The following is a 23,305-nucleotide window of genomic DNA, read 5'->3' as shown; positions in this document are numbered from 1 at the left end:
CGCTTACAGTTTCATTCAAATGCACACTGATCCTTTTTTTTGCAACACATTAGATCAGATAGCAGACTTGATTAAGTTATGAATACAACAGGGCCAGGGAGTTGTGCTTCTCATCAGTTAAATATTTTATTCATGATTTAGTGTGCTGTCAGTGTACTCGAATAAAATCAAGAGTTACTACTTATTCTGATTAAGTTTCTGCTCAGGTTGACGAGAGGCTGATCACCAGTGCAAAGTAAAAAAAGATAATTGTTTATTGTTCCCAATTGCAACAAGATACAGGGAGATGTCAATCAAGCACAGACTGCAGACACCCTGATAGGTCTAATTGCCTGGCAATCAAACTCACCTGTTTGGGTGTGCCTGGCATTTCAATTGGTCTGTTTTAGTTGAGTTCATGGAGCAGTAATAGTGCAATACCAAAGCGAGCAATTAACGATGTGTCGACTGAAAGATGAAAAGGTCACAGGAACAAACACCACAACAATTGACTTACAGAGTACAGCCACATTCTATCCCATCTCACACAGCCCAGACAGATGTGTACATTTATATATCAATTGTTTGCAGAAGTAGTTTTTTAATGTGTAGCTACAAGATTGTAGTTTTATAAATGCCCTTTTGTTATTGTACAGTAAGCAGTTCATGATTTTTTCTCATTTAAGCTTTAAGGTCAGCACTAATGCAGCGGCTGAGTTTAGAGCCTAATTGAATGGCATGCCATGCTAATGAGTGACAACAACCTGGATGGGCCGGTCACACAGGCAATCTGTTCAATTGTATGAAGACTTGTTTAAAACCCAATACTAAGATTAAATAAGCCCTTCTCCATCCCCATTGTGTTGGAGCAGCGCAAGACAGAAATAAATACAGAAAACATTATAAATTAAATAAAAGGAATTTACAGCTAGCATAAGAATAGAAGTTAAAATGTAAACACACAATACAAATGAATACACCAGAGCAATAAAAGATAAGGTCAAGGCGTGTTTCACAGCATCGAGTTAAAAAGTGTAAACAGCGGACACAATACATAATGTGCTTAAGTAGTGATACTTAGTGTCGTGTGTATTAATATAGCAGCAATTTAACAGATCAATTGTTCAACAACACAAACCGTTGTAACATGTATATGGAATGTGTAGTCCTTTTTTTTTTTTTTTTGACAAATGTTTTTTAATGTTTTTTTCACTTTACACACAAACACAAGACAAGACAAGGCACATCAAAGAGTACATATATAAGGTATTTCAAATAGAGATGATTTGTTGTTCGGCATTACTGACTGTTTCTCAGCAAAAACAAAATAGATAAATAAATTAAAAAAAATAAAAGATAACAGTAGAGGGTCACAGATATGTACATGCACAACAACCTGGATATATAATATAATATTCTTCTTGTTTTTTTACTCTTTTATCTTATTTCTGTTATTGTTACTTGTTTTTTACTTATTACTGTGAGCAATGCTGCTGTAATCCTGTAATTTCCCCACTGAGGGACTAATAAAGGATTATCTTATCTTATGCACGGATAGATACATATTAGACCCCACAAATAGAATGCTCTCACATTCCCTGATGTGACAAACGATAGACTACAGGGTTACAACAAAATCTTCCCCCTCCAAAAACTCCATAAATGAGCTCCAAATCTTTGCAAATGTGTCATGTGTGCTCCTTTTAATCCAAATCTCTTCTTTCCTTGGCTCCTCATGCAGGAACTCTCTTTCCTGACCAGGAGAGGGACTTATTCAGAGTCACAAGAGACTCACAATTAAGATTGTAACTCGAAGAAAACCCACCAACATTGGAATCGGTCTACAGAAAGAAATAGTGGAGATATCTGAACTTCCAAAACATCATCTACCGTTTAACTAAGTGAGCGGTCTTTACAGTTCACCACCTGCTGAAGCTACACGGGTTTGGATCATCGAGGGCATGCCGGTTCTCTCACAGGCCCACCGTTCCTTTTCACATGTCACAGAGCCGGCGTTCGCCAACATGTATGTGAATCTCGTTAGCGGGTTAAACAGGTCAATGGAGCTCAGACAAACACCTTCCGGTAATGGTTTACAGAACGGTAAGAGTCTTAGGAAGCGGCTCGAGAACTAAACGTTAGAAGCCTAAAGAGATCATCGTGTCAAATCCTCACAAGTGACGTCGGTCCGAGGATGATGGCGGTTGTCGCGGAGATGTACGTGGGTTCTCACGCGTAGAAGCATCCCAGCAGATCAGTGTGTGAGCCTTTTTTCTTCCATCAACCTTCTAAAGTACAAACAATCGTTATTATCCAGAAGTCACGAAATCATAAGAGTTTTACAAGGTCACAAGTTTATTTTATTGTTATTGTACAACAGGGTTGCGCAAACGCAATGCAGATCGTTACTCCCATTTTGCTTCACGAGAAAACACAAACACTATATATATATATATGGAGGTTGGAGGATCAGTTCAGGAATCTCACAGCCAGAGGAATGAAGCTGTTTTGAACATTTCCATTGCTATGTTTTTATTCTAAATGTAAAATATCCTTATTGCTTAGGCCCATACATTATTTAAGATGGCATCATATGCAAAACCCTTTTAACCTGCTGAAAGATTAAATCAATGATGTGCAAATACTTGTTGAATTCATGGTTGACAGTTTTTTCAATTAATGTAGCCTATAAACAACATTTATTTGAGTTTCTTTAGGTCCAATATTTTGTTTGTCTATGAACAACTTACTTTTGATATTGCTCAAAGAACCCAGGGAGTTTTTCCAACGGACCTTTTATTCTAAAAGTCTGTTCATATACTTTATACAACAACCCTGCTATCAGTATTACATTTAAATTTACTTTAGTACGTCTCCGTCCTGTCTCAGTCCTTTATTTCAACCATCTTTCAAAATAAAGGAGTCAATTAGGCCAAATCTCCTTTGAATTGTTTTTTTAATTTAGATATTTGGCACAACTCGACCTTTAGGCGGAGCAGCAGAAACCAACATGTGCTGTTCACCGTGTGAGATGTCGCTCGGTGCAGACTATTGTAACTCCCTCCTGGCAGGTCTACCTGCTAATGCCATTCGACCTCTACAGCTCATCCAGAATGCAGCTGCTCGACTGGTCTTCAACCTTCCGAAGTTTACCCACACTACTCCGCTCCTCCGTGACCTTCACTGGTTACCGGTGGCCGCCCGCATCCGCTTCAAAACATTGGTACTTGCGTACCGTGCTGCGAACAGATCGGGTCCGGTCTACATCCAGGACATGGTCTAATCTCACACCCCAGCTCGTTCACTTCGCTCGGCTTCTGCCAATCGGCTTGTAGCTCCTTCACTTCGAGCTAAACACTCTACGAAGTCACGACTGTTTGCTGTGCTGGCTCCTCATTGGTGGAACGAGCTCCCCATTGACATCAGGACAGCAGAAAGTCTCTACATCTTCCGTCGCAAACTAAAAACACATCTTTTCGACTATAGCTTGAATAGGGAAGGTAGAGCCGTAGTAGCACTTAAATATCTCTTACTGATAGCACTTTGTAGTTTAACACTCTAGTAGCACTTAAATATCTCTTACTGATAGCACTTTGTAGTTTAGCACTTTAGTAGCACTTAAATGGCACTTACGGATAGTACTTTGTAGTTTAACGATATTGAAGAAATTGTACTTGCTTGATTCTTGTTGTTCTGAGTTTGGACTCATGGTTTAATGCACTTATTGTAAGTCGCTTTGGATAAAAGCTAAATGACATGTAATGTAATGTAATAACACAAGTTTGCATCCGATAGAAATTGCAGAACCCCTCGCGCGGCCTTTCAGACAGGAAGTGCAGACTTACGCTCCCATACAGTATAAGAGGCTCCACTTCCATAACGGGAAGCAGGTTATAACAGAATCTTCCTTAAAGTTCACCTCAAACGAAAGCTCTCGCTGCAATATTTGATTCTGATGTGTAAAAAATGGAAAAGCGGCGCTTTGTGTTGAGATCCACGCTCAACGGTAATCCTTTCTTGATCCTGATACGATAATGACGGTAGAGATCATCCCTCCTAATACCAGCAATAAGCAGGCTACCAAAGGACAGGCTCAATGGCATTAGCCGTCCTAATAGCAATGAGGACTGGATTAGCTGAAACAATGGCCTTCCTTGCAAATTGGATCCAATTGAACCAGCTTGGTCCACTCAACTAAAATGTTTACTCATGGGTAAATACACGTCTAGCATCAATGTGTGTTTCTCAATGTACTGTGCGTTTGACCTGAAATAGCATCCAAGTAATGACATCAGTTCACTGTTGTGATTGATAATATCCTAAATCGTGTCCTGGCCTGGTTTTCTTCCACTGTCTGTAAAGCTCGCATTGCTTTCTACTACTAATAGTAGATACTCTAATCTCCTTGAAAATCCTCGGGGGTTTACTATTTACCCAATCAATTCATTATTTAATCATTCAATTAATTAAAAGTTCCATCGGACCGCCTTATAAAGGGGCTCTTGTCATCTGTTGTGGACTGCCATAGCCATAGAGCAGGAGACGCTTTGCGGACCATCACATGAAAAGCACATTTTGATTTTTTCCTCATTCACATTCGGGTCAAAATGAAGCACAGCCGTGTCATGGAGCTACCGGAGGATTTCTTTATCCCCATCCCCCTGGATACGGACAACATCACATCTCTCAGCCCCTTCCTGGTCCCCCAGGACCATCTAGCAAGCTCAGGCGTCTTCTATGTAATGGCTGTATTCATGCTTTTTATATTTGTTGTGGGCACTTTCATCAATACTCTTACGATTGCATGCACCATGCAAAACAAGAAGCTCCGGTCCCACCTCAACTACATCCTGGTGAACCTGGCCGTGTCAAACCTTCTTGTGTCCGGTGTGGGCTCCTTCACTGCCCTCTGCTCCTTTTCAAACAAATATTTCATCATGGGACCACTAGCATGCAAGATAGAAGGTTTCATTGCAACACTTGGCGGTAAGACAAACTTTGAGACACTTTTTCTTTTTTGACGAGGTAAAACCTGTTTTTAATCCCACTTCATGTCATTCCAGGTATGGTAAGCCTGTGGTCTCTCTGTGTGATTGCTTTTGAAAGATGGCTGGTCATCTGCAAGCCACTCGGCACCTTTATTTTCAAGCCCGACCATGCTCTAGGCTGCTGTGCAATCACCTGGGTGTTGTCACTGCTTGCCTCAGCTCCCCCTCTGTTTGGATGGAGCAGGTCAGTATCACCCTTACATCGTGGACACTGATACCAGGGAGGCAAAGTTGCCATGCTCACCTTTCTGTTTATCTCTCCAGGTACATCCCAGAAGGCCTGCAGTGCTCCTGTGGTCCAGACTGGTACACCGCCAACAACAAATACAACAATGAATCCTACGTGATGTATCTCTTCATCGCCCACTTTGCTCTTCCTCTCGCAGTCATTGTCTTTTGCTACGCCCAGCTCCTCATCACACTGAAAATGGTATGAAAGAATGTTGTTTGGGCCAATAATCGTGTCACATTGCTGCTATTTTGCGCATTGGACCACTAAACACGAAGAAGCCATGAGTCATGAGACTCGGCTCACCTTTCTCTCTCCCAACAGGCAGCGAAGGCCCAGGCAGAGTCCGCCTCCACCCAGAAGGCGGAGCGGGAGGTGACCAGGATGGTGGTCCTCATGGTGGCGGGCTTCCTGGTGTGCTGGTTGCCTTATGCCTCCTTTGCTATTTGGGTGGTCAACAACCGTGGGCAGGTTTTTGACTTGAGGTTAGCTTCATTACCGTCCATCTTTTCCAAGTCCTCGGCAGTCTACAACCCGTTCATTTATGTCATCCTCAACAAACAGGTCAGTTGGACGTCCCGTCACATTGAATAAAAAACCACAACACGTATGCTTTATAAGGCTTTTTTGTAAATGTATTTTCCCTTTTGATGTCTTTCAGTTCCGGTCATGCATGATGAAGATGATGGGGATGGGCGGAGCCGATGATGAAGAGTCGTCGACATCGTCAGTGACTGAAGTCTCCAAAGTCGGGCCGGCTTAAACTGAACATCGAGACCGTCGACTTCTCTGCCACTAATGATTGTAAATAACAGTAAATGTATGTGTGTTATATGAACAACAACAAAAAAGGTATATGCGATTAAAAATAAAGAAATATAAATAATCTGCAAAGTGTAAAAATGAAATAAAAAAAAATTAACAACCATTGAATATGGTGTCTGTATGTTTTTTGGGTGTCAGTGGCTTGGACTGCAGTTTCCTTTGTTGGGTGTTGTGTTGTATGGCTTTGCAACTTGTGAGCTGTTACACAAGCTGTGTTGTGAAAGTAACTTTACTATTTACTATTATTATTATTAACGTTATTTTGGTCGCTGTTAATGATATCAAGCTCTGTTATTTCTAACGATACTGCTGCAGAGCCGACTGACCGTCTGCGTTCATATTGTTTTATATGATTGTGTTGCTCTGAATGTCCTTATGCAGTTCAACAACAACTTTTCCATTTGTTAATTTCTAAGTATTCAACCTCCGTCTCTGTCAATCCAACAACCCGATGCAGACAAGGACCGTGCAATGCACTGCATTTGGGGAGGCAGGTGATATTATAGAGCTACCGGACGGTCAGCGTCTTCTGCAACATCTTAACCCCTCTGTAGTGGCCATTTGTCCAACAAATCAAAAACAAACATAAATCAAATTGCCACTGACGCACCATGGGTTTGTGGTTTACGCAGCCAAAAGAATGCATTGTCCATTCAGGATTCTGTTTTTCTGATAATTTATTTAACTAAACAAAACAAGCAAACAAACAAAAGAACAAAGGAACTCCTAACGCTGCCTCTCCTGCACTGGTAAAAAACCATAGGCCTACCCAGGTGCATGCTGGTCCTGTACCTGCCTACTCCTACATATAACCACAGGTGCCCACAGTGTTACCCAATTAACGAACCAATGAACAACCAAAAGACTAAATATATCTAGACAACAACAATAAAGAATTAAACTAAACTAAAAACTATCACAAGAAAAAAGCTATTCTAATATATCAAAACATCTAACCTAAATAAGCAAACAACCTGAATGATTAAACAATACTACTTGTCAATAAAACAACTAAATACTAATATCAATTAAATAGCTCCAACATTCCGGCCCCTAATTGTGCATACAATCACAATTACATACTATTCTCAAACGGAGCTATTCCTGCAACATACAATTCAATGGCAAACTAGGAAATATTAGGGACTATTCTATGTGCCATGCATTTAACCTTAAGTGAATCTTCTTGATGAACCTACAAAAAGAAAAATGAGAGAAAATAGAGGTAGAGAAAGCATTAGTCCATGATGCTAAACTGCTGCTTCCAATAGCAGACAGAGCTTTGTCACCGGCCTCTCTAGAATGCTTGTTCTTGTTTGAAGCCGCACAGAGCGCACCAGACCCTTTGCATCTGGTCTTACATCCAACACTTTTCCCATCATCCAAGATCCTCTTGGAGCTGTGGAGTCCGCAACAAGAACAATGTCTCCAATAGTGAGGCTTCTTCTTGGCCTTGTCCATTTTTGTCTCTCTTGCATCATCGGTAGGTACTCAGAGATCCATCTCTTCCAAAACAGTTCAGCCATGTACTGTATTTGCCTCCATCTTTTCCTGATGTATAGATCATCATTATCAAACGGTCCTGGTGGTATGATTGGTTTGCCCTTTAACATTAGAATGTGGTTTGGTGTGAGCGCTTCAAGGTCATCTGGGTCGTCTGACACTCTTGTAATGGGTCTATCATTTAGTATTGCCTCAACCTCACAGAAAATGGTCTGGAGCCCTTCGTCGTCCAGAGTTTGCTGTTGAAGAATTGAGGTGAGGACACTTTTCACTGAACGAATCAGGCGCTCCCAGATGCCACCTTGATGGGAAGCTGCTGGAGTGTTAAAGTTCCATTGTATACCCTCCTGGACCAAAGACCTCTGAATTTTGCTATGATTCACAACAGCCAGACTTTCCTTCAGCTCTCGGTTGGCTCCAACAAAGTTTGTGCCGTTATCAGTCCTGATTGAGGCGACTGGACCTCGTCTGCAGATGAATCTCCTTACTGCATTTAAACAGGAGTCTGTATCCAATGTATAAGCCACTTCCAAGTGGACGGCACGACTGGTAAGGCAGGTAAAAAGTACTCCATATCTTTTAAGAAGACTTCTTCCTCGCTTAACATTGATGGTCCCAAAATAGTCAACTCCAACATTTGTAAAAGGAGCTTTGTCAGGCAACACTCTCGTCTCAGGCAAGTCTGCCATCTTCTGTTCACCAAGCTTTCCTCGATTGCGTCTACAAACAACACAGTCAGATATGACTTTCCTGGCAGCAGAGTTTGCATTAATGATCCAGTACTTTTGCTGTAACCTGGACAACATGTGATTTCTTCCTGCATGTCCCAGCTGATGATGGATATGGCTCAGAATGAGTTTGGATACATGCAGATCTTTTGACAAAATGACCGGATGTTTGGATTCTGCTGGCAATGCTGCTCTACTCAACCGTCCTCCAACTCTGAGGAGGTCATCATCCATGACTGGGTCCAGTTTGTACAGTGGACTTTCTTTGGGGACGTTTTTACAGCCACCCTTGAGTGAGGCAATTTCAACTGTGAACTTGTGTTTTTGTACATATTGAATGATTGATTTTTCTGCCTTTGTAAGATCTTCAGGAGCTAGGCTTTGTCCCTTGAGTGTGACTTTAAAGCTCTGAATTCTTCTTTCCACTTCTTGTTCCTGAATCTTTAGATTGTCCTTTCTGAGGCCTGCAGAAGCACAAAACTCCTTTCTCTTCTGTCTCAATAACAAGAGCATTTCCTTGACCTTCAGAAACCAAGCCACAGATCTTTTTAGGCTAATCCAAGATGAAAAATAAGAGATCAGGTGGTTGGTGGAATTCTCCAAGTCCTTGATGATAGCATTCACCATTAAGTCCCTTTTGACTTCTGGGTCATCTGCTAAAATCGCATCGAGATCCACCTCCAGTTTAGGCCACGCCTCCTTTGACTTGAATAGAAATTCCGGTCCTTTTATCCATCTCCTGCTTTTCAGGAAATCCTCAGCTCTTAATCCTCTTGATGCTTCATCTGCTGGATTCTCCTTAGAACCCACATATCTCCACTGATCCACATCGGCCGTTTCTCTGATAAAAGCGGTTCTGTTTGCCACAAAAGTGTGGAATCGCCTGGTTTCACTGGAGATATATTTAAGAACAGTTGTACTGTCAGTCCAAAAAACTGACTTCTCAAGTTTAAATTGTAACTCCTTCCGAAGCATTTTATCAACTCGAACAGCAAGAACTGCGGCTGTGAGTTCCAGTCGAGGAATTGTAGTCTGCTTTAGTGGAGCCACTCTGGCCTTTCCTAAGAGAAATGCAACATGTACTTTACAGTCTTTTTCCAATCTCACATAGGACACAGTTCCATATCCAACCTGACTGGCATCAGAAAAGTGGTGAAGTTGGGCTGTAGCAGGGTCTCTAAAGTCTCTGGGCTTAATACAGCGGTCCACTTTGAACTCAGACATCCTTCGAAGGTCCTCAAGCCAATTAGACCATTGCTCAGAGAAGGAGTGGGGAATAGCGTCATCCCATCCCAAGTTTCTCTTACAAAGCTCCTGCAGCAAAAGCTTGGCTGGCATACTAAATGGGGATAGAAATCCTAAAGGGTCATAAAGTGAGCTGACCACTGACAAGATGCCTCTTCTGGTCTGTGGCTGTTGTCGTAATGAGGTCCTGAACTTGAATGTGTCAGTTTCAATGCTCCACTGTAGTCCTAGTGCTTGCTCCATTGGAAGTTGGTCTGTATCCAGATCCAGTTCCACCATTTCTTTTGGTCGTTTGTCTTCTGCGATTGACCGCAGTACTCTGCGGCTGTTGCTGATCCATCCTGAAAGATTGAACCCTCCTTTATGACAAAGAGCGTTCAAGTCCTTGATCATTTGTAGTGCTTCTTCCTCTGAAGCCATGGATTTCAGGCAGTCATCAACATAGAAATTATTTTTGACTGTATTTATCACTTCCGCAGGGAAATTTTTGACATTATCATCTGCAGTTCTCCTCAAAGCATAATTTGCACAACTTGGTGAGGATACAGCTCCAAACAGATGTACTTTCATCCGATACTCCAGTGGAGACTGTGCAGTGTCACCATCAGGCCACCAGAGAAAGCGAAGAAAGTTGATGTGCTCCTCTGAGACATGCACTTGATGAAACATGGCTTGGATGTCAGCCATTACTGCAACAGGCTCTTGCCTAAATCGGATGAGAACTCCAATAAGAGTGTTAGTAAGATCAGGGCCCTGCAAGAGCTGGCAGTTCAGTGATATCCCTTCATAAGTTGCTCCACAATCAAAAACAACCCTCAGTTTGCCTTTCCTGGGATGATAGACTCCATGATGAGGGATATACCACACCTTTCCATCACTTTGTTCTAGTTGATCAGCAGGTACCATCTCAGCATATCCTTGAGTTATCATGTTGTTTAGAAATGTGGTGTATTCATCCTTAAATGGGCCATTCTTATCCATTTTTTTTTTCAGGCTCTGTAGGCGCTGTTCTGCAACACAGCGATTGTTAGGCAAGACAGAATTTTCCTGTCTGAAAGGTAAATCAATACAGTAATGGTCTCCTGTTAATACTGTTGTGGTGCTCATAACATTCATGAACTTGATATCTTCTCTGGACATTTCAATCTGCTCCTCTGATGATCTCTCATTAAAGTCATGGTTATACTGTTTAACCAGCATTTCTTGCAGATGTTCCACAGAGATTCGATTGGCTGTTACAGCAGGGCAGCCACTCTTACTTGTACTGCTTCTGCCACGCAGTGGACCATTAATGACCCAACCAACTCTGGTTCTCACTGCATAGGGTCCTTCATCCTGGCTGTTTATCAGCTCCCAAGGCTCCATCACTTTTGAAGCATCAGTTCCAATTAGTAGCGCAACATCTGCATCAATGTCATGGAGCTTAACATCCTTGAGATAGGACCATTGATCAAGATCCTCCTGTCGTGGGACATTCAGTGTAGAAACAGGTATGGTCTTTTGAGTTAAAACATCAGGTAACTCAATGAAATCATTTGCACTCATGCCAGACACCTCAAGACCTGACAGAATATGTGCATTTACAACCTTCTTTTGACCCATTGTTCTCAATAGAATACTCGTTCTTTTACCCCTCAAGTTCAATTTTCTTGCCAAGTTCTCGGTACAGAATGTGCCTGAACTTCCTGGATCCAAAAAGGCATATGTCTGCACCGTTTTGTTGCCCCTCTGGCTCTTGACTTTGACTGCAACAATAGAAAAGATGGAATTATCTTCATAACCAGCCCCAATATGGCCACAGGTCTGAGACATTGCAGTTGAAACACTTGGAGGGCTCACAGACTGTTGGGGTTGATGTAAGGCTGTTCCTTTATCCTGTCGTTCTATATGAAGGACTCCTGGGTGCTTCTGGTGACACACATTGCAATCCAAGCGACTCCTGCAGTCTTTGCTTATGTGGCCTACTTTCAGGCAACCAAAACAAATACCCTGTTCCTTGATAAAATTGATCTTATCACGACGTCCTTTCTCTTTAAACTGTGGACATTTATCTATCGGGTGACAACTTTTGAAGCAAAACAGACAGTTGTGAATAGAGAAAGACTTGGTCTTGTTTTCTGTATACGGAGTACTGACGACTCCTTTTACTGCAGTAACATTGGTGGCAAAGCTGCTTCCCTTTTTCCTTTGTGTCAAATGACCAATGTTAGAGGCTCTCAAGTTGGTGGATTGTGAATCCTGAATGTTTCCAAAAAGTGGATCCGAGGCAATTCTGACCTGCTTTTCAATGAAAACAACAAGATCATTAAACAGTGCTCTCCGGCCACTTCGCTCCTGCAGATCACAAGCAACATTTCTCCACCTTTCCCTTAATTTATAAGGAAGTTTCAAGATGATGCTCCTAATAATGGATGGTAGGTCCAGTTCCTTCATATGCATCATTTGCTCTGTTAGATTTGAGCATCCTCGAAGAAAGAGAGAGAATGATTTTAATGCTTTAAGATCTTCACTTTTAACAGGTGTCCAGCTGAGAATTTTTTCCATATAGGCAGATGCAATTTTGTACTCGTTTCCAAAGTGCTCTGCTAGACTTTTGGCTCTTTGGTATCCTTGTTCTGAAGGTAAATGTTGACAACTGCACACCAGGTCTCTTGGCTGCCCCCTGGTGTATTGTTCGAGAAAGTGTAAACAGTCACTCCAATTAGTTGTCTTCTCCTCCACTCCATTTTCAAAAGCTCTGATGAAAGACCTGTATTGAAGAGGGTCTCCATCAAAGACAGGAATATTTCGTACAGGAAGGACAGAGCACAGATTTTGCTGAACCAGCAGAGCAGCGATGTCATTTTGTCTTTGCATAACATTTACAATATCATTCTGATAGTTCTCAGTCAGAGTTTGGGTTTGAGGTTGCACACGTCCTGCTTGGTTTTCATAGTTTGTGTGGCTGGCCTTTGCTTAGGCCTGACAACCTGTGGTTGAGTTATGGGATCAGAAACAGAAACCCCATGATCTCTTTCATCCATGTTAACTGGAACAAAGGTGTGGGCATGGGGACTTAATTGAATTGTTTTCAAAATAAGAGTTCATGCCGTCCGAACATTTTGAGACAGACTGTGATGAATTGATTTCCAAGACATGAAGCTTTGCATTTGTTACTGCCAATTCTGTATCAAGCTCCAATTGTTCCTTTTCTTTCCTCAAACGTAACTTTTCTTTCTCCAAACGTTCCTCTTGACCCTCTATTAAATGTTTCCTTTTTAGATCAGCAACCCGCTCCATCAAAGCAGCCCTGTCGGCTTTAGCTTCAATGCGTGCAGATGATGTTGATGAAATCCGTGATAGCTGGGAGTGTGTCCTCACAGAGTTGACCTTTACCCTTGACACGTTAGAAGCACTATCTTCAGGGTTTCTCTCATCTGCGACACGCTGGTCGTTGAGGTCTTCATTTGGCTGCACATATGGTTGACCCATTTCAGACAGCCAGCCTTTTACTTTTTCAGTGAAATCATGGAACATTGTCATTTTTTCTTCGTGGTTCTTATTTTGCCTTGCAACTTCATCTGGTGGTAAAGGTAAGTTCACAAAAGATTCATGTATTTCATTTGCGTCTTGGTAACACGTGATGAACTTAGTAAGCTCAGCAGTCACTGAATTGACATTTTCATTTGATGCCATCAACGCACGTATGTTTCCCAAACACCTTTTGGCTTGTTTACATTTTGTACTCCTCTTTTGCTGGCACATTTCCGTGTAGAAGCCCAAGCCCTTAGAAGTTAATTGAATGTTCCTTTTTGCTGACGTCGATTCAACGTCACTCGCCTCCACGTCAGACATGTTGAACGCTTCTTCTAAACTGCTTGTTGCACAGCAATCAAAATCCGCAATCGGACATAAATACGGTTGAAGGGCAGCAAACAGAGTGCTCACTGGCCGATCCGATCCGTTTCATCACACACACAGACACACACTGAAGTCGGGCTTTTAATCAAAGCCGATGACGGTGGTGCGCAGGTATTGCGCAATGATCCTATGCAGCGATTCACCGCTGTCACTCAAACTTCACGAAACATGGATGTAAACAGCGACTTTTAAACTCCACTCGTTTGGCCGTTGTCCTCTACAGCGGTCGTATCACGTACCAGTTTCTTGTGAGAAGGTTGAGCTCTTAGTTGATCCGGGCCAATGCAGTTTCCCCGTCGATGATCCAAAGTTATGAATACAATAATCCGTTCTGCCCGTCTTTCCGAAATCCAATACGACCCGACCCGTCCATTGGTGCGGGATCCGTCTCTGAGTTCAAAAGGCAAGGTTTTTTACTTTATGTAGTGGCCATTTGTCCAACAAATCAAAAACAAACATAAATCAAATTGCCACTGACGCACCATGGGTTTGTGGTTTACGCAGCCAAAAGAAAGCATTGTCCATTCAGGATTCCGTTTTTCTGATAATTTATTTAACTAAACAAAACAAGCAAACAAACAAAAGAACAAAGGAACTCCTAACGCTGCCTCTCCTGCACTGGTAAAAAACCATAGGCCTACCCAGGTGCATGCTGGTCCTGTACCTGCCTACTCCTACATATAACCACAGGTGCCCACAGTGTTACCCAATTAACGAACCAATGAACAACCAAAAGACTAAATATATCTAGACAACAACAATAAAGAATTAAACTAAACTAAAAACTATCACAAGAAAAAAGCTATTCTAATATATCAAAACATCTAACCTAAATAAGCAAACAACCTGAATGATTAAACAATACTACTTGTCAATAAAACAACTAAATAATAAAATCAATTAAATAGCTCCAACACCCTCTTTGAACTCAGGGAAGGGGGCACAATGCCAGAAAGGTAACACAAAGCTCAATTCAACCCAGCAGAGTGGATTATGAAGGGCTACAGGGCATGAGATTAGATTGGAAACCAGATCACCTGCTGCGATCTTCCTTTTGGAAAGTGGGATTAACGTGCTTGAAACAGTAGGATTAACAGGCTTGTTAAGAACAAGAGTGCATGTGTACACATTCATATGAATGTGTACACATTCATATGCTTGTGTACACATTCATATACATGTGTACACATTCATATGCTTGTGTGGCCCTTGATTTACATGTGTACACATTCATATGCTTGTGTACACATTCATATGCTTGTGTACACATTCATATGCTTGTGTACACATTCATATACATGTGTACACATTCATATGCTTGTGTGGCCCTTGATTCAGATACCTGTAGATAATGTTTGTATACGATTTTACCAAATCTTGAATATCTGACGATCCCAGCTGGACCGGGTGCCAGTCCATTGCAGGATGCCAGTCCATTGCCGGATGCCAGTCCATTGCAGGATGCCTGTCCATTGCAGGATGCCAGTCCATTGCAGGGTGCCAGTCCATTGCAGGGTGCCAGTCCATTGCAGGATGCCAGTCCATTGCAGGGTGCCAGTCCATTGCAGGATGCCAGTCCATTGCAGGGTGCCAGTCCATTGCAGGGTGCCAGTCCATTGCAGGGTGCCTGTCCATTGCAGGGTGCCAGTCCATTGCAGGGTGCCTGTCCATTGCAGGGTGCCTGTCCATTGCAGGGTTCACGTTCAACATTTCGATCGTCGTCTTTATTATTTTCTGTTTTCTTCATACAAGAGGAAAACAATCAAATATGTATATTTGAACTACTTTGATGATCTGTTGTTTTCCCTTTCAGTTTCAATGGGATGGCTGGAGGTGACGATGAAGAGTCGTCAACGTCATCGTCAGTGACCGAAGTCTCAAAAGTTGGTCCAGCTGAGCCTGAACATCAAGATTTGCCACTAATGATTGTTAATTGTATGTAACAGTAAATGTACAAGTTGTGTTGTCATATGAAAAATTAGTTGTTGCTGTTAATGATTTAAAACTCTCACAAAATATTAGAAAATCCAGTTTCATGGGTCTTTGAGAACACATTTTTATTATTTCATTAAATCAACCGATTCTTTGAAATATTAGTTCAAAACGTGCTTTCATGTTGCAAAAGAATTTATTTAGATGTTTCTTTATCAAATAATTTGTTTTACTGGTTTGGGTTTTAATTGTTCACAGTTTCACGTTTACTAATGTCTCCTAAAAGCCTAAAGAAACGGTTTCTGAGTAATGTTTTTTAATCAGTTATTGAAGAAGTACCTGTAAGGCTTTATGAGGGCTGAATGCATCCGAATGACCTTCACCATCATTTATGATCAGATGAGTCCACAAACATACGGTTCTTATGTGTAGGATGTAAAAGATATGGTCTTTGAGCTCTGGTACTGAGACTCTAATCTCTATTAACGCATGTTGCGATGGGAGAGGTCATGTTGTGTATGCGTATATATTTAGTCTGACTGTGTGAACAAAGCTTTAAAGCCTCTCCTTAAAGCCTAATCAGTCATTTTGGAAGGTCCTATAAATGCACTTTTTTACGCCCCATCAGCGAGAGACAAGCCTCGTTGAGAAGACTGAACATATCCAGTGTGCCAGTGCTATTTAAATTAGTTTTCTTTCTTTATTTGACACACAACTAGAGGAAAGAAATGAGGGGGATTCGCTCAACAGAGCTTCCAGAAGACTTCTGGATTCCCATCCCTCTGGACACCAACAACATCACGTCCCTCAGCCCGTACCTGGTTCCCCAAGACCACCTAGGGAGCCGGGCGCTCTTTTACTCCTTGTCGGCATTTATGTTCTTCCTATTTGTGGCCGGCACAGCCATCAATACCCTCACTATCGCATGCACCGTTCTATATAAGAAGCTCCGATCTCACCTGAACTACATCCTGCTGAACTTGGCCGTGGCGAACCTCCTCGTGGCCTCCGTGGGCTCCTTCACCTGCTTCTACTGCTTCGCCTTCAGATACATGATTCTTGGTCCTCTGGGGTGCAAGATTGAAGGATTCACAGCAACCGTCGGTGGTAAGGAGTCACACGCATTCTATTCATTTAAAGACCAGGGTTGTTAAATATGATACGATCATAGAGGGAGTGCTTTATATCTCATTTGACCGTTGAGGCAAAGACGTCTGCTTATGTGTGTTTTGAGGTTTATATTGTAATATATTGTCAATGGTGGAATAAGCTCCCCATTGACATCAGGACAGCAGAAAGTCTTTACACCTTCTGTTGCAAACTAAAAACACATCTTTTCGACTATACCTTGAATAGGGAATGTAGCGCCGTAGTAGCACTTTGGCAGCACTTAAATGTCTCTTACTGATAGCACTTTGTAGTTTAACTTTATTGAAGAAATTGTACTTTCTCGATTCTTGTTGTTCTGAGTTTAGACTCATGGTTTAATGCACTTATTGTAAGTCGCTTTGGATAAAAGTGTCAGCTAAATGACATGTAATGTAATGTAATATTGTGCCTTTGGTTAAAAGTGGATGCTTACACTGATCTGAGATCTTTCTTACAACCCCACTGTGCGGATTCTGTTGTCAGAACGGCCAATAACAATCTTTAATGGACAACTGTTCAGCCATATATTTTGAAGAGGACTGGCCCTCATGTTTCTGTCTAAACTCAAAAACAATTGTGCGATCAGACACTGTGTTACGGTTTCACCTGTTAACGTAAAACACTTTAAAACGATTAGAATTCAAGTGCAGTTCACTTCTTTAAATGAAAACTTGTGATGTGTAAATAGGTCATTATAGAGCCGATTACTCTGCTTTGTTATGTTTTCGGCTTCGATTAGAGATCCGCAACATAACACGTCTGTCTCCGTCCAGGTATGGTGAGCCTGTGGTCTCTGGCTGTGGTGGCGTTTGAAAGATGGCTGGTCATCTGCAAGCCGCTCGGCAGCTTCATCTTCAAGCCCTCCCACGCTGCGGCCTGCTGCGCAATGACCTGGGTCTTTGCTTTGTTTGCTGCCGTTCCTCCTCTGGTTGGGTGGAGTAGGTCAGTAAACAAAGGCCAAACACACACATGCAGTTGTATCAGTTTTTAATAACTGGTGTAATAATTGAGATAAGACATTTTTGAATGAATACAATCTTGGAGTAAAAAATCCTCCCCTCTCTTGTCGGGATCTTGTGTGTCTCTCCAGGTACATCCCAGAGGGCATGCAGTGTTCCTGTGGACCGGACTGGTACACAACCAACAACAAATACAACAACGAGTCCTACGTGATGTTCCTCTTCTGCTTCTGCTTTTCCGTCCCTTTCTGCACCATCATTTTCTGCTACTCCCAGCTGCTTCGAATGCTGAAATCGGTAGGCGATGGGGTGACACCTTGTGTGTCTGTGTCTGCTTCCATCCAGACTAACCACTTTTACTACTTCTCCCCCAACAGGCAGTGAAGGCCCAGGAAGAGTCGGCCTCCACCCAGAAGGCGGAGCGGGAGGTGAGCAGGATGGTGGTCATCATGGTGCTGGGCTTCCTGGTGTGCTGGATGCCGTACGCCTCCTTCGCTCTCTGGGTGATCAACAACCGCGGGCATCCATTCGACCTGAGACTGGCGACCATACCCTCCTGTCTGTCGAAAGCCTCCACAGTCTACAACCCTCTTATCTACATCTTCCTCAATAAACAGGTTGGCGCCCTCTAGTGGTGGCAAAACATACACAGAAAACCTGACAAGCGTTTAACAACTGCAGATGTCGTTCTTTATTCATTTTTGGATTACATGGACAGATATATTCACTGTGTATTGTTACGGCGTTAATCTCTGAAGAGAGTTACCTGAAAGGTTCTGCGTGTTATTAAATGATATTTCCCCTTTTTACCCTTTCAGTTCTGCGAATGCTTGAGGAAGATGTTGGGCCTGAGTGCAGGCGAAGACGAGGAGTCATCGATGAGCCAATCCGTCACTGAAGTCTCTAAAGTTGGACATTCTTAGGTTTTCAATGTTGATGATTTAAATATTGTAAATAATACTGAACAAACACAAAGCATGATAAATGGAATTGTGTTATTCTCTAAATAGTTCAACGCTGATTTGTGATTATTTGTGCCAGATTTCCCATTTTGTTTTAACGTCTTGTTTTTTCTTAAGACATTCAGATTAATGAATGAATTATTATTATTAATTGATTATGAATCAATTAACATTGGCATGCAAATGCTTGTAGTATTTAATAAATCTTTGGGAAAGAGTTTGAAAAGTTGTACTGTATTTGTTTTATTGGGAGTCACTTTTTGTTTGTTTGTTTGTTTGTTTTGTTTGCTCCTTGTCTTTCTATTTAGTTTTGTTCTGTTTGTTTATGTCTTATGTAAAGCGTCTTTGAGTGTCTAGAAAAGCGCTATATAAAAATTCTAAGTATTATCCATCCATCCATCCATTTTCAATACCGCTTATCCTCATTAGGGTCGCGGGGGCGCTGGAGCCTATCCCAGCTGACATAGGGCGAAGGCAGGGGACACCCTGGACAGGCCGCTAGTCCATCTAGGGCATTCTAAGTATTATTATTATTATTATTATTATTGCTTACTATAGTTAAACTTAGAGTTAATAAACAGCAGACACACAACTTTACAGCTCATATCTGCTTGAGAGACAGTTACTGACAATATTGGGCAACAACACAAATTCAGATAGTTTCTGATATTAGTGGGATGTTCTTGGGTCCATATGTAATGCGTGTCCCAGTAATTAAAAGACATGTTCCTCCATATGTGTTTTATGGACTCATGAGAATAAATAAATATAATAATAATAATAATAAACTGGCATGTCAAAACAATTTTTTTTCTCACCACTTTGACAAAGAAGCCGAGCCAATATATATAATATAACACACCATATCATATTATATATTATACTATTACATTATTTATTATAATATAATTATGAAGTCTTCTTTCTACTGAAAACACTGCCGTACTCCTATCAAATCCAGTCACAATGTTGCAGCTGCGTGGTTCACAAGTTTACACACACACGTGCATACACGCACAAACACACACACACACACACACACACACACACTTTTCTACAAATTATGTGCAGCAGAAACAAGCTATGTCATCGTTAAGACAATAAGCTAAAGGGGGTTAACTGAATAGGATTACCCATTAATCTGTGTAGTCACACAAGTTTCCATTTCACAATGCGTGCGCCTCACTATTCTGACCAACTGTGGCCTGTATATGCTCATAAACATACAATATATATCAAACACAATACATCTACACATGCCAAGCTATGGACAAAAAATATATATTTCAAATATTTTGTTGTTTTACATCTGAAAATGATGAATGTCACAACCAAACCCACGTGTTTACATGTGTCCTGCCCGATGAAAATCAATCGGGCCGATCGATACGTCGACGGCGTTGCTTCTGGGTTTTTCAGGCCGCCGCGGGTCAGCTGGAGAAGCAAAAAGGGCGAAAACAAGAACAATGAGTTCAATCACGACGTCCCTCGACAACACCCGGCAGCACAACACGTGAGAGACGTGGAGCGTTACCTGGTGCGAAGTGAACGCCGTAGAGGAGGTGGACTTCACTTCGCACCAGGTAATGAGTGCAGCAGACCACCTGCTCTTCAGACGAGCCGGGCCCAGGGAGCAAGACCTCCACACCGGCTCCAGGAGGTTCACGCAGATTCCCGTCGGTGGTCGGGAGCAAATCTGAGTTCTGCTAGTAGTGAACTTTTACCAATCACGAATAGTTCAGAACTAGCGGAATTCCAGACCTACCCTCGAAAAAAAACATGGCGGCGTCACATGGGAAATAGGAATAAAAAGAACATGAGCGGTTATCTTGGATGATGACATGCGTAGCAGAATCCTCTCCCCTCAGACAACCAAGCCGACCAACAACAACGAACATTCAAAGTCAAACACGAGGAAACACACTTTGGTTTTTGTTTTTTTAAATAAAGGAAAAAAATAGGAGAAAAGTTCACAAATTTCTTTCCTTTCAGGATCCGTCTTCTCCCTGGCGTGCAGACCTCCTCCCACTTGGAGTTCTTACCAAAAATCTGCGAGCCGGACACAAGAGAGCGAGAAGTGGACTCGCGAGAAACACAGCGTCAACGGGATTAAGATAAACTGGCTGTGATCTGAGCTGAACTGTCGCTCCGGAAAGATTAACTCGTTACGGAGTGAGCACGCCAGAAGTAATTACTCTGTGTTAATCAGTTTTATGGAAGAACCTGAATTGTCCGCATAATCTGCTTTGGTGTGCTGGATGAGAAACCTTCACCTGCGTCAACCCACTTCTGATTAGCGGTTCAACGCTAAGATGGGGAGAACCCGCGAGGACAAGCTGCTGCCCTAGTTGTGTGGCTTAATGCTTTGCTTAGATTCATTTACATATAGTGGCACTTTTAATCAATGGTTATAGTTGCTTGGTGCAGAGGCTGACACCTGAATGAATGTCTGGTTCCTCCGGCTCCTCCGATTGTCTCCACTCACAAAACTGCTAAAGACTGTTAAGAAATGTAATCAAAACAATGAGAAACGGCGACTCTGAATGAGCGCACCATCCCCCTTTGTTGTTGGTGTGGCTGTGGGTCACCAGACCGGCGTGAACGGCACAATGCGAATCACAAAGAGCGCTGCCGAGATGGTGTGTTTGTGTGGGTCATCTCCGGAAGATATTCCCTTCGATAAAAGCCAAAGGGAATATAAACGACACCACAGTGGACTTCACGTGTCCCCACTGAGCTGGAGGCAGACTGGTGTTCAGCCTGATGACGTGTTATAGACACATAAAAGCTTCAAATTACTGATGTACTTTATGTCGTAAAAAAAACCCCATCAAATGTCAGGCATCTAACCAAAAACCCATTCAAAAAGATCCCGTGACTTGAAGAAGAGGCGCTAAATGTTAACTCCTTTCCTTCTTTGAGAGGCCAATGTGTGAACGAATGGTTCAAACTGTACGATGTGGTGCATGATAGTAACTGTGTAACCTCTGAACCCTCTGGCAGAGCACCAGCTACTGCGTTCCGACCCATTTGGGTCTAATTAACTGTAGATTAGGGTAAGAAGTGTACTGATTTCACACTTTAAACTATGGACCCCGCATGGTTGTTAAAAACACGAGAGAACATATGAGTGTCAAGTGCTGTCGATCTCAGTTGAGCAACATTGCTGTTAAAAGGATGAAAGGTGCAGTCACACACACCTCAGTGTAACACCACCGTCTCGTGCCGCGTGCCCTAAAAGTCCAGAAACAGACGGAAGGGCCGTCAACCTCGAGAGAAAAAGCCACATTCTGGAGAATTCTTTCTGATAATATTTATGGATTTGCGGGCAGTCCGCTTGCTTTTGGAGGTCAGTTTGTCTCTCCTGCTTTGTGTGTATTCACAGCCTCCTCCCGGATGCAACCCACTGCCTCCCGGATCTGACCTCTCCCCAAAACGTCTGCATCTTTTGTCTCCGCGTGATGGAATTGCACAAATAAGGAAAGCGGCACTACGCTTGAAAAGCCTTCTTGTTGTTGCCATCGGTCGTGCACATTACAAAGTGACAGAACCCGTTGTGTGAAGAATTAGTCCGCTTAAAGAGACAAGAGAACCCTTGCACACACACTCCTTTGAAGTATTGTGAAGGGGGACCACGTAACATGACATGCCGGGGCTAGTTGGATGCTAGTTGGCCTTTATGTAAAATAAATAGAGAGCAATGCATCATTTAAATGGCATTTTCTAAAACTATGTTAGAAAGCAACATAAGCTGTAAGTAATTAAGAATGCAAGAGGACGCCAAATTCCTTAATCACTGGCTCCTCTGATCCGCTAAATGCACACTATCCTGTTGGGCTGTGTCTTTCCTGGAGAGCTTTGGACAGACACAGCTGCCGCCGGGCGTCATTTTGCCAAAACAAACCATCTTAAATTCACAACTAAATACTACGAATACTGAAAACCAGTGTGTCGTGGTCAAATATGCCCAATGATATTGATTTCTGATTATTTCCGTGTTTCTTTTTGCTCATTCTTATTCAAGCCAATAACGCTGCCCCCCCCCCCCCCCCCCCCTCTGTTTACTGACTCAAGACAGACAACGTGCGTGCACATCACGGCATCCTTTTTTTAAACGTGTTTTTAGACAGAAGCCAGCTCAGAGATGGTGATGAGATACCCTCGCCCCTTTGCCTTTGATGCTGGGATTATGACGTGACTTGTAGGGGTCAAAGCAGAGTCTAAAAACCCCAATGTACTGATGTGAACTCTCAAATCTGCACGGATTAGAAGTGTCTTACTTCCCCCGCCTCAACCTTAAATACTGACCGACTATTATAGTTCCGCTACTTGTCCAATTAAGCTGCTTTAAGACTTGGCTGTCCTCTCGTGCCCACCGGGGTCCGCATCTCCGTACTTACCACGACATCACACACACACAATATGAACTCACGTTTAATATGCACAGTTCTTCACAACGGATGCATTTCATGATATTAGTCCGTCCCAATGTGGAATTATTCCTCTTCATCCAAAAGTATAAGAAAATAATCGTTTTTTTGCTTTGAAGCTTACGTTACCGTTTGATACACTCGGGGTTGCTTTATTACTTATTCTAAATTGCTGTAGTTGAATAGAAAAAAAAGACAATGTTGTCCACTGCAAGTGTCGACGAAATCAAACGATGGCTCGACGTTTACTTTTGTGTGTCAGTCAAAGGTCCGGCAGCTAATTCCCTTTTTAACGGGAGCGGGCGGCAATCCGCTTTCAAGATTATTTGGGCATTTTGCGTCTTAAGGTCATAAGCTAATAGTTTTAATTACAGTTCAAATAAGTTTTCCTTGTGGTGGCTTTGCCACCGTATCAC

General features: G+C 42.3%; 2 protein-coding genes across 2 annotated transcripts; both read left to right on the top strand.

The window, feature by feature from the left end:
* Window positions 1-4,542: 4,542 nt before the first annotated feature.
* LOC117731457 (blue-sensitive opsin-like) lies at window positions 4,543-6,019 on the top strand. Its single transcript, XM_034533838.1, has 5 exons — window positions 4,543-4,965; window positions 5,043-5,211; window positions 5,292-5,457; window positions 5,581-5,820; window positions 5,918-6,019. The coding sequence occupies exons 1-5, from the start codon at window positions 4,587-4,589 to the stop codon at window positions 6,017-6,019; spliced, it is 1,056 nt and encodes a 351-aa protein (XP_034389729.1). The 5' UTR covers window positions 4,543-4,586.
* Window positions 6,020-16,117: 10,098 nt separating this feature from the next.
* Window positions 16,118-18,420, top strand: LOC117731427 (blue-sensitive opsin-like). Its single transcript, XM_034533790.1, has 5 exons — window positions 16,118-16,496; window positions 17,312-17,480; window positions 17,629-17,794; window positions 17,875-18,114; window positions 18,316-18,420. The coding sequence occupies exons 1-5, from the start codon at window positions 16,118-16,120 to the stop codon at window positions 18,418-18,420; spliced, it is 1,059 nt and encodes a 352-aa protein (XP_034389681.1).
* Window positions 18,421-23,305: the final 4,885 nt, after the last annotated feature.

The sequence above is a fragment of the Cyclopterus lumpus genome, chromosome 5, assembly GCF_009769545.1.
Source record: "Cyclopterus lumpus isolate fCycLum1 chromosome 5, fCycLum1.pri, whole genome shotgun sequence".
Lineage (NCBI taxonomy): Eukaryota > Metazoa > Chordata > Actinopteri > Perciformes > Cyclopteridae > Cyclopterus > Cyclopterus lumpus.
The sequence above is the reverse complement of the archived record's forward strand: the minus strand, read 5'-3'. Positions and strand labels throughout refer to the sequence as shown.

Coding starts and splice junctions, on each gene's coding strand:
- LOC117731427 (XM_034533790.1), top strand. CDS start 16,118: ATGAGGGGGATTCGCTCAACAGAGCTTCCAGAAGACTTCTGGATTCCC. Junction 16,497..17,311: donor ATTCACAGCAACCGTCGGTG/GTAAGGAGTCAC, acceptor GTCTCCGTCCAG/GTATGGTGAGCCTGTGGTCT. Junction 17,795..17,874: donor TGCTTCGAATGCTGAAATCG/GTAGGCGATGGG, acceptor CTCCCCCAACAG/GCAGTGAAGGCCCAGGAAGA.
- LOC117731457 (XM_034533838.1), top strand. CDS start 4,587: ATGAAGCACAGCCGTGTCATGGAGCTACCGGAGGATTTCTTTATCCCC. Junction 5,212..5,291: donor CCTCTGTTTGGATGGAGCAG/GTCAGTATCACC, acceptor TTATCTCTCCAG/GTACATCCCAGAAGGCCTGC. Junction 5,821..5,917: donor ATGTCATCCTCAACAAACAG/GTCAGTTGGACG, acceptor GATGTCTTTCAG/TTCCGGTCATGCATGATGAA.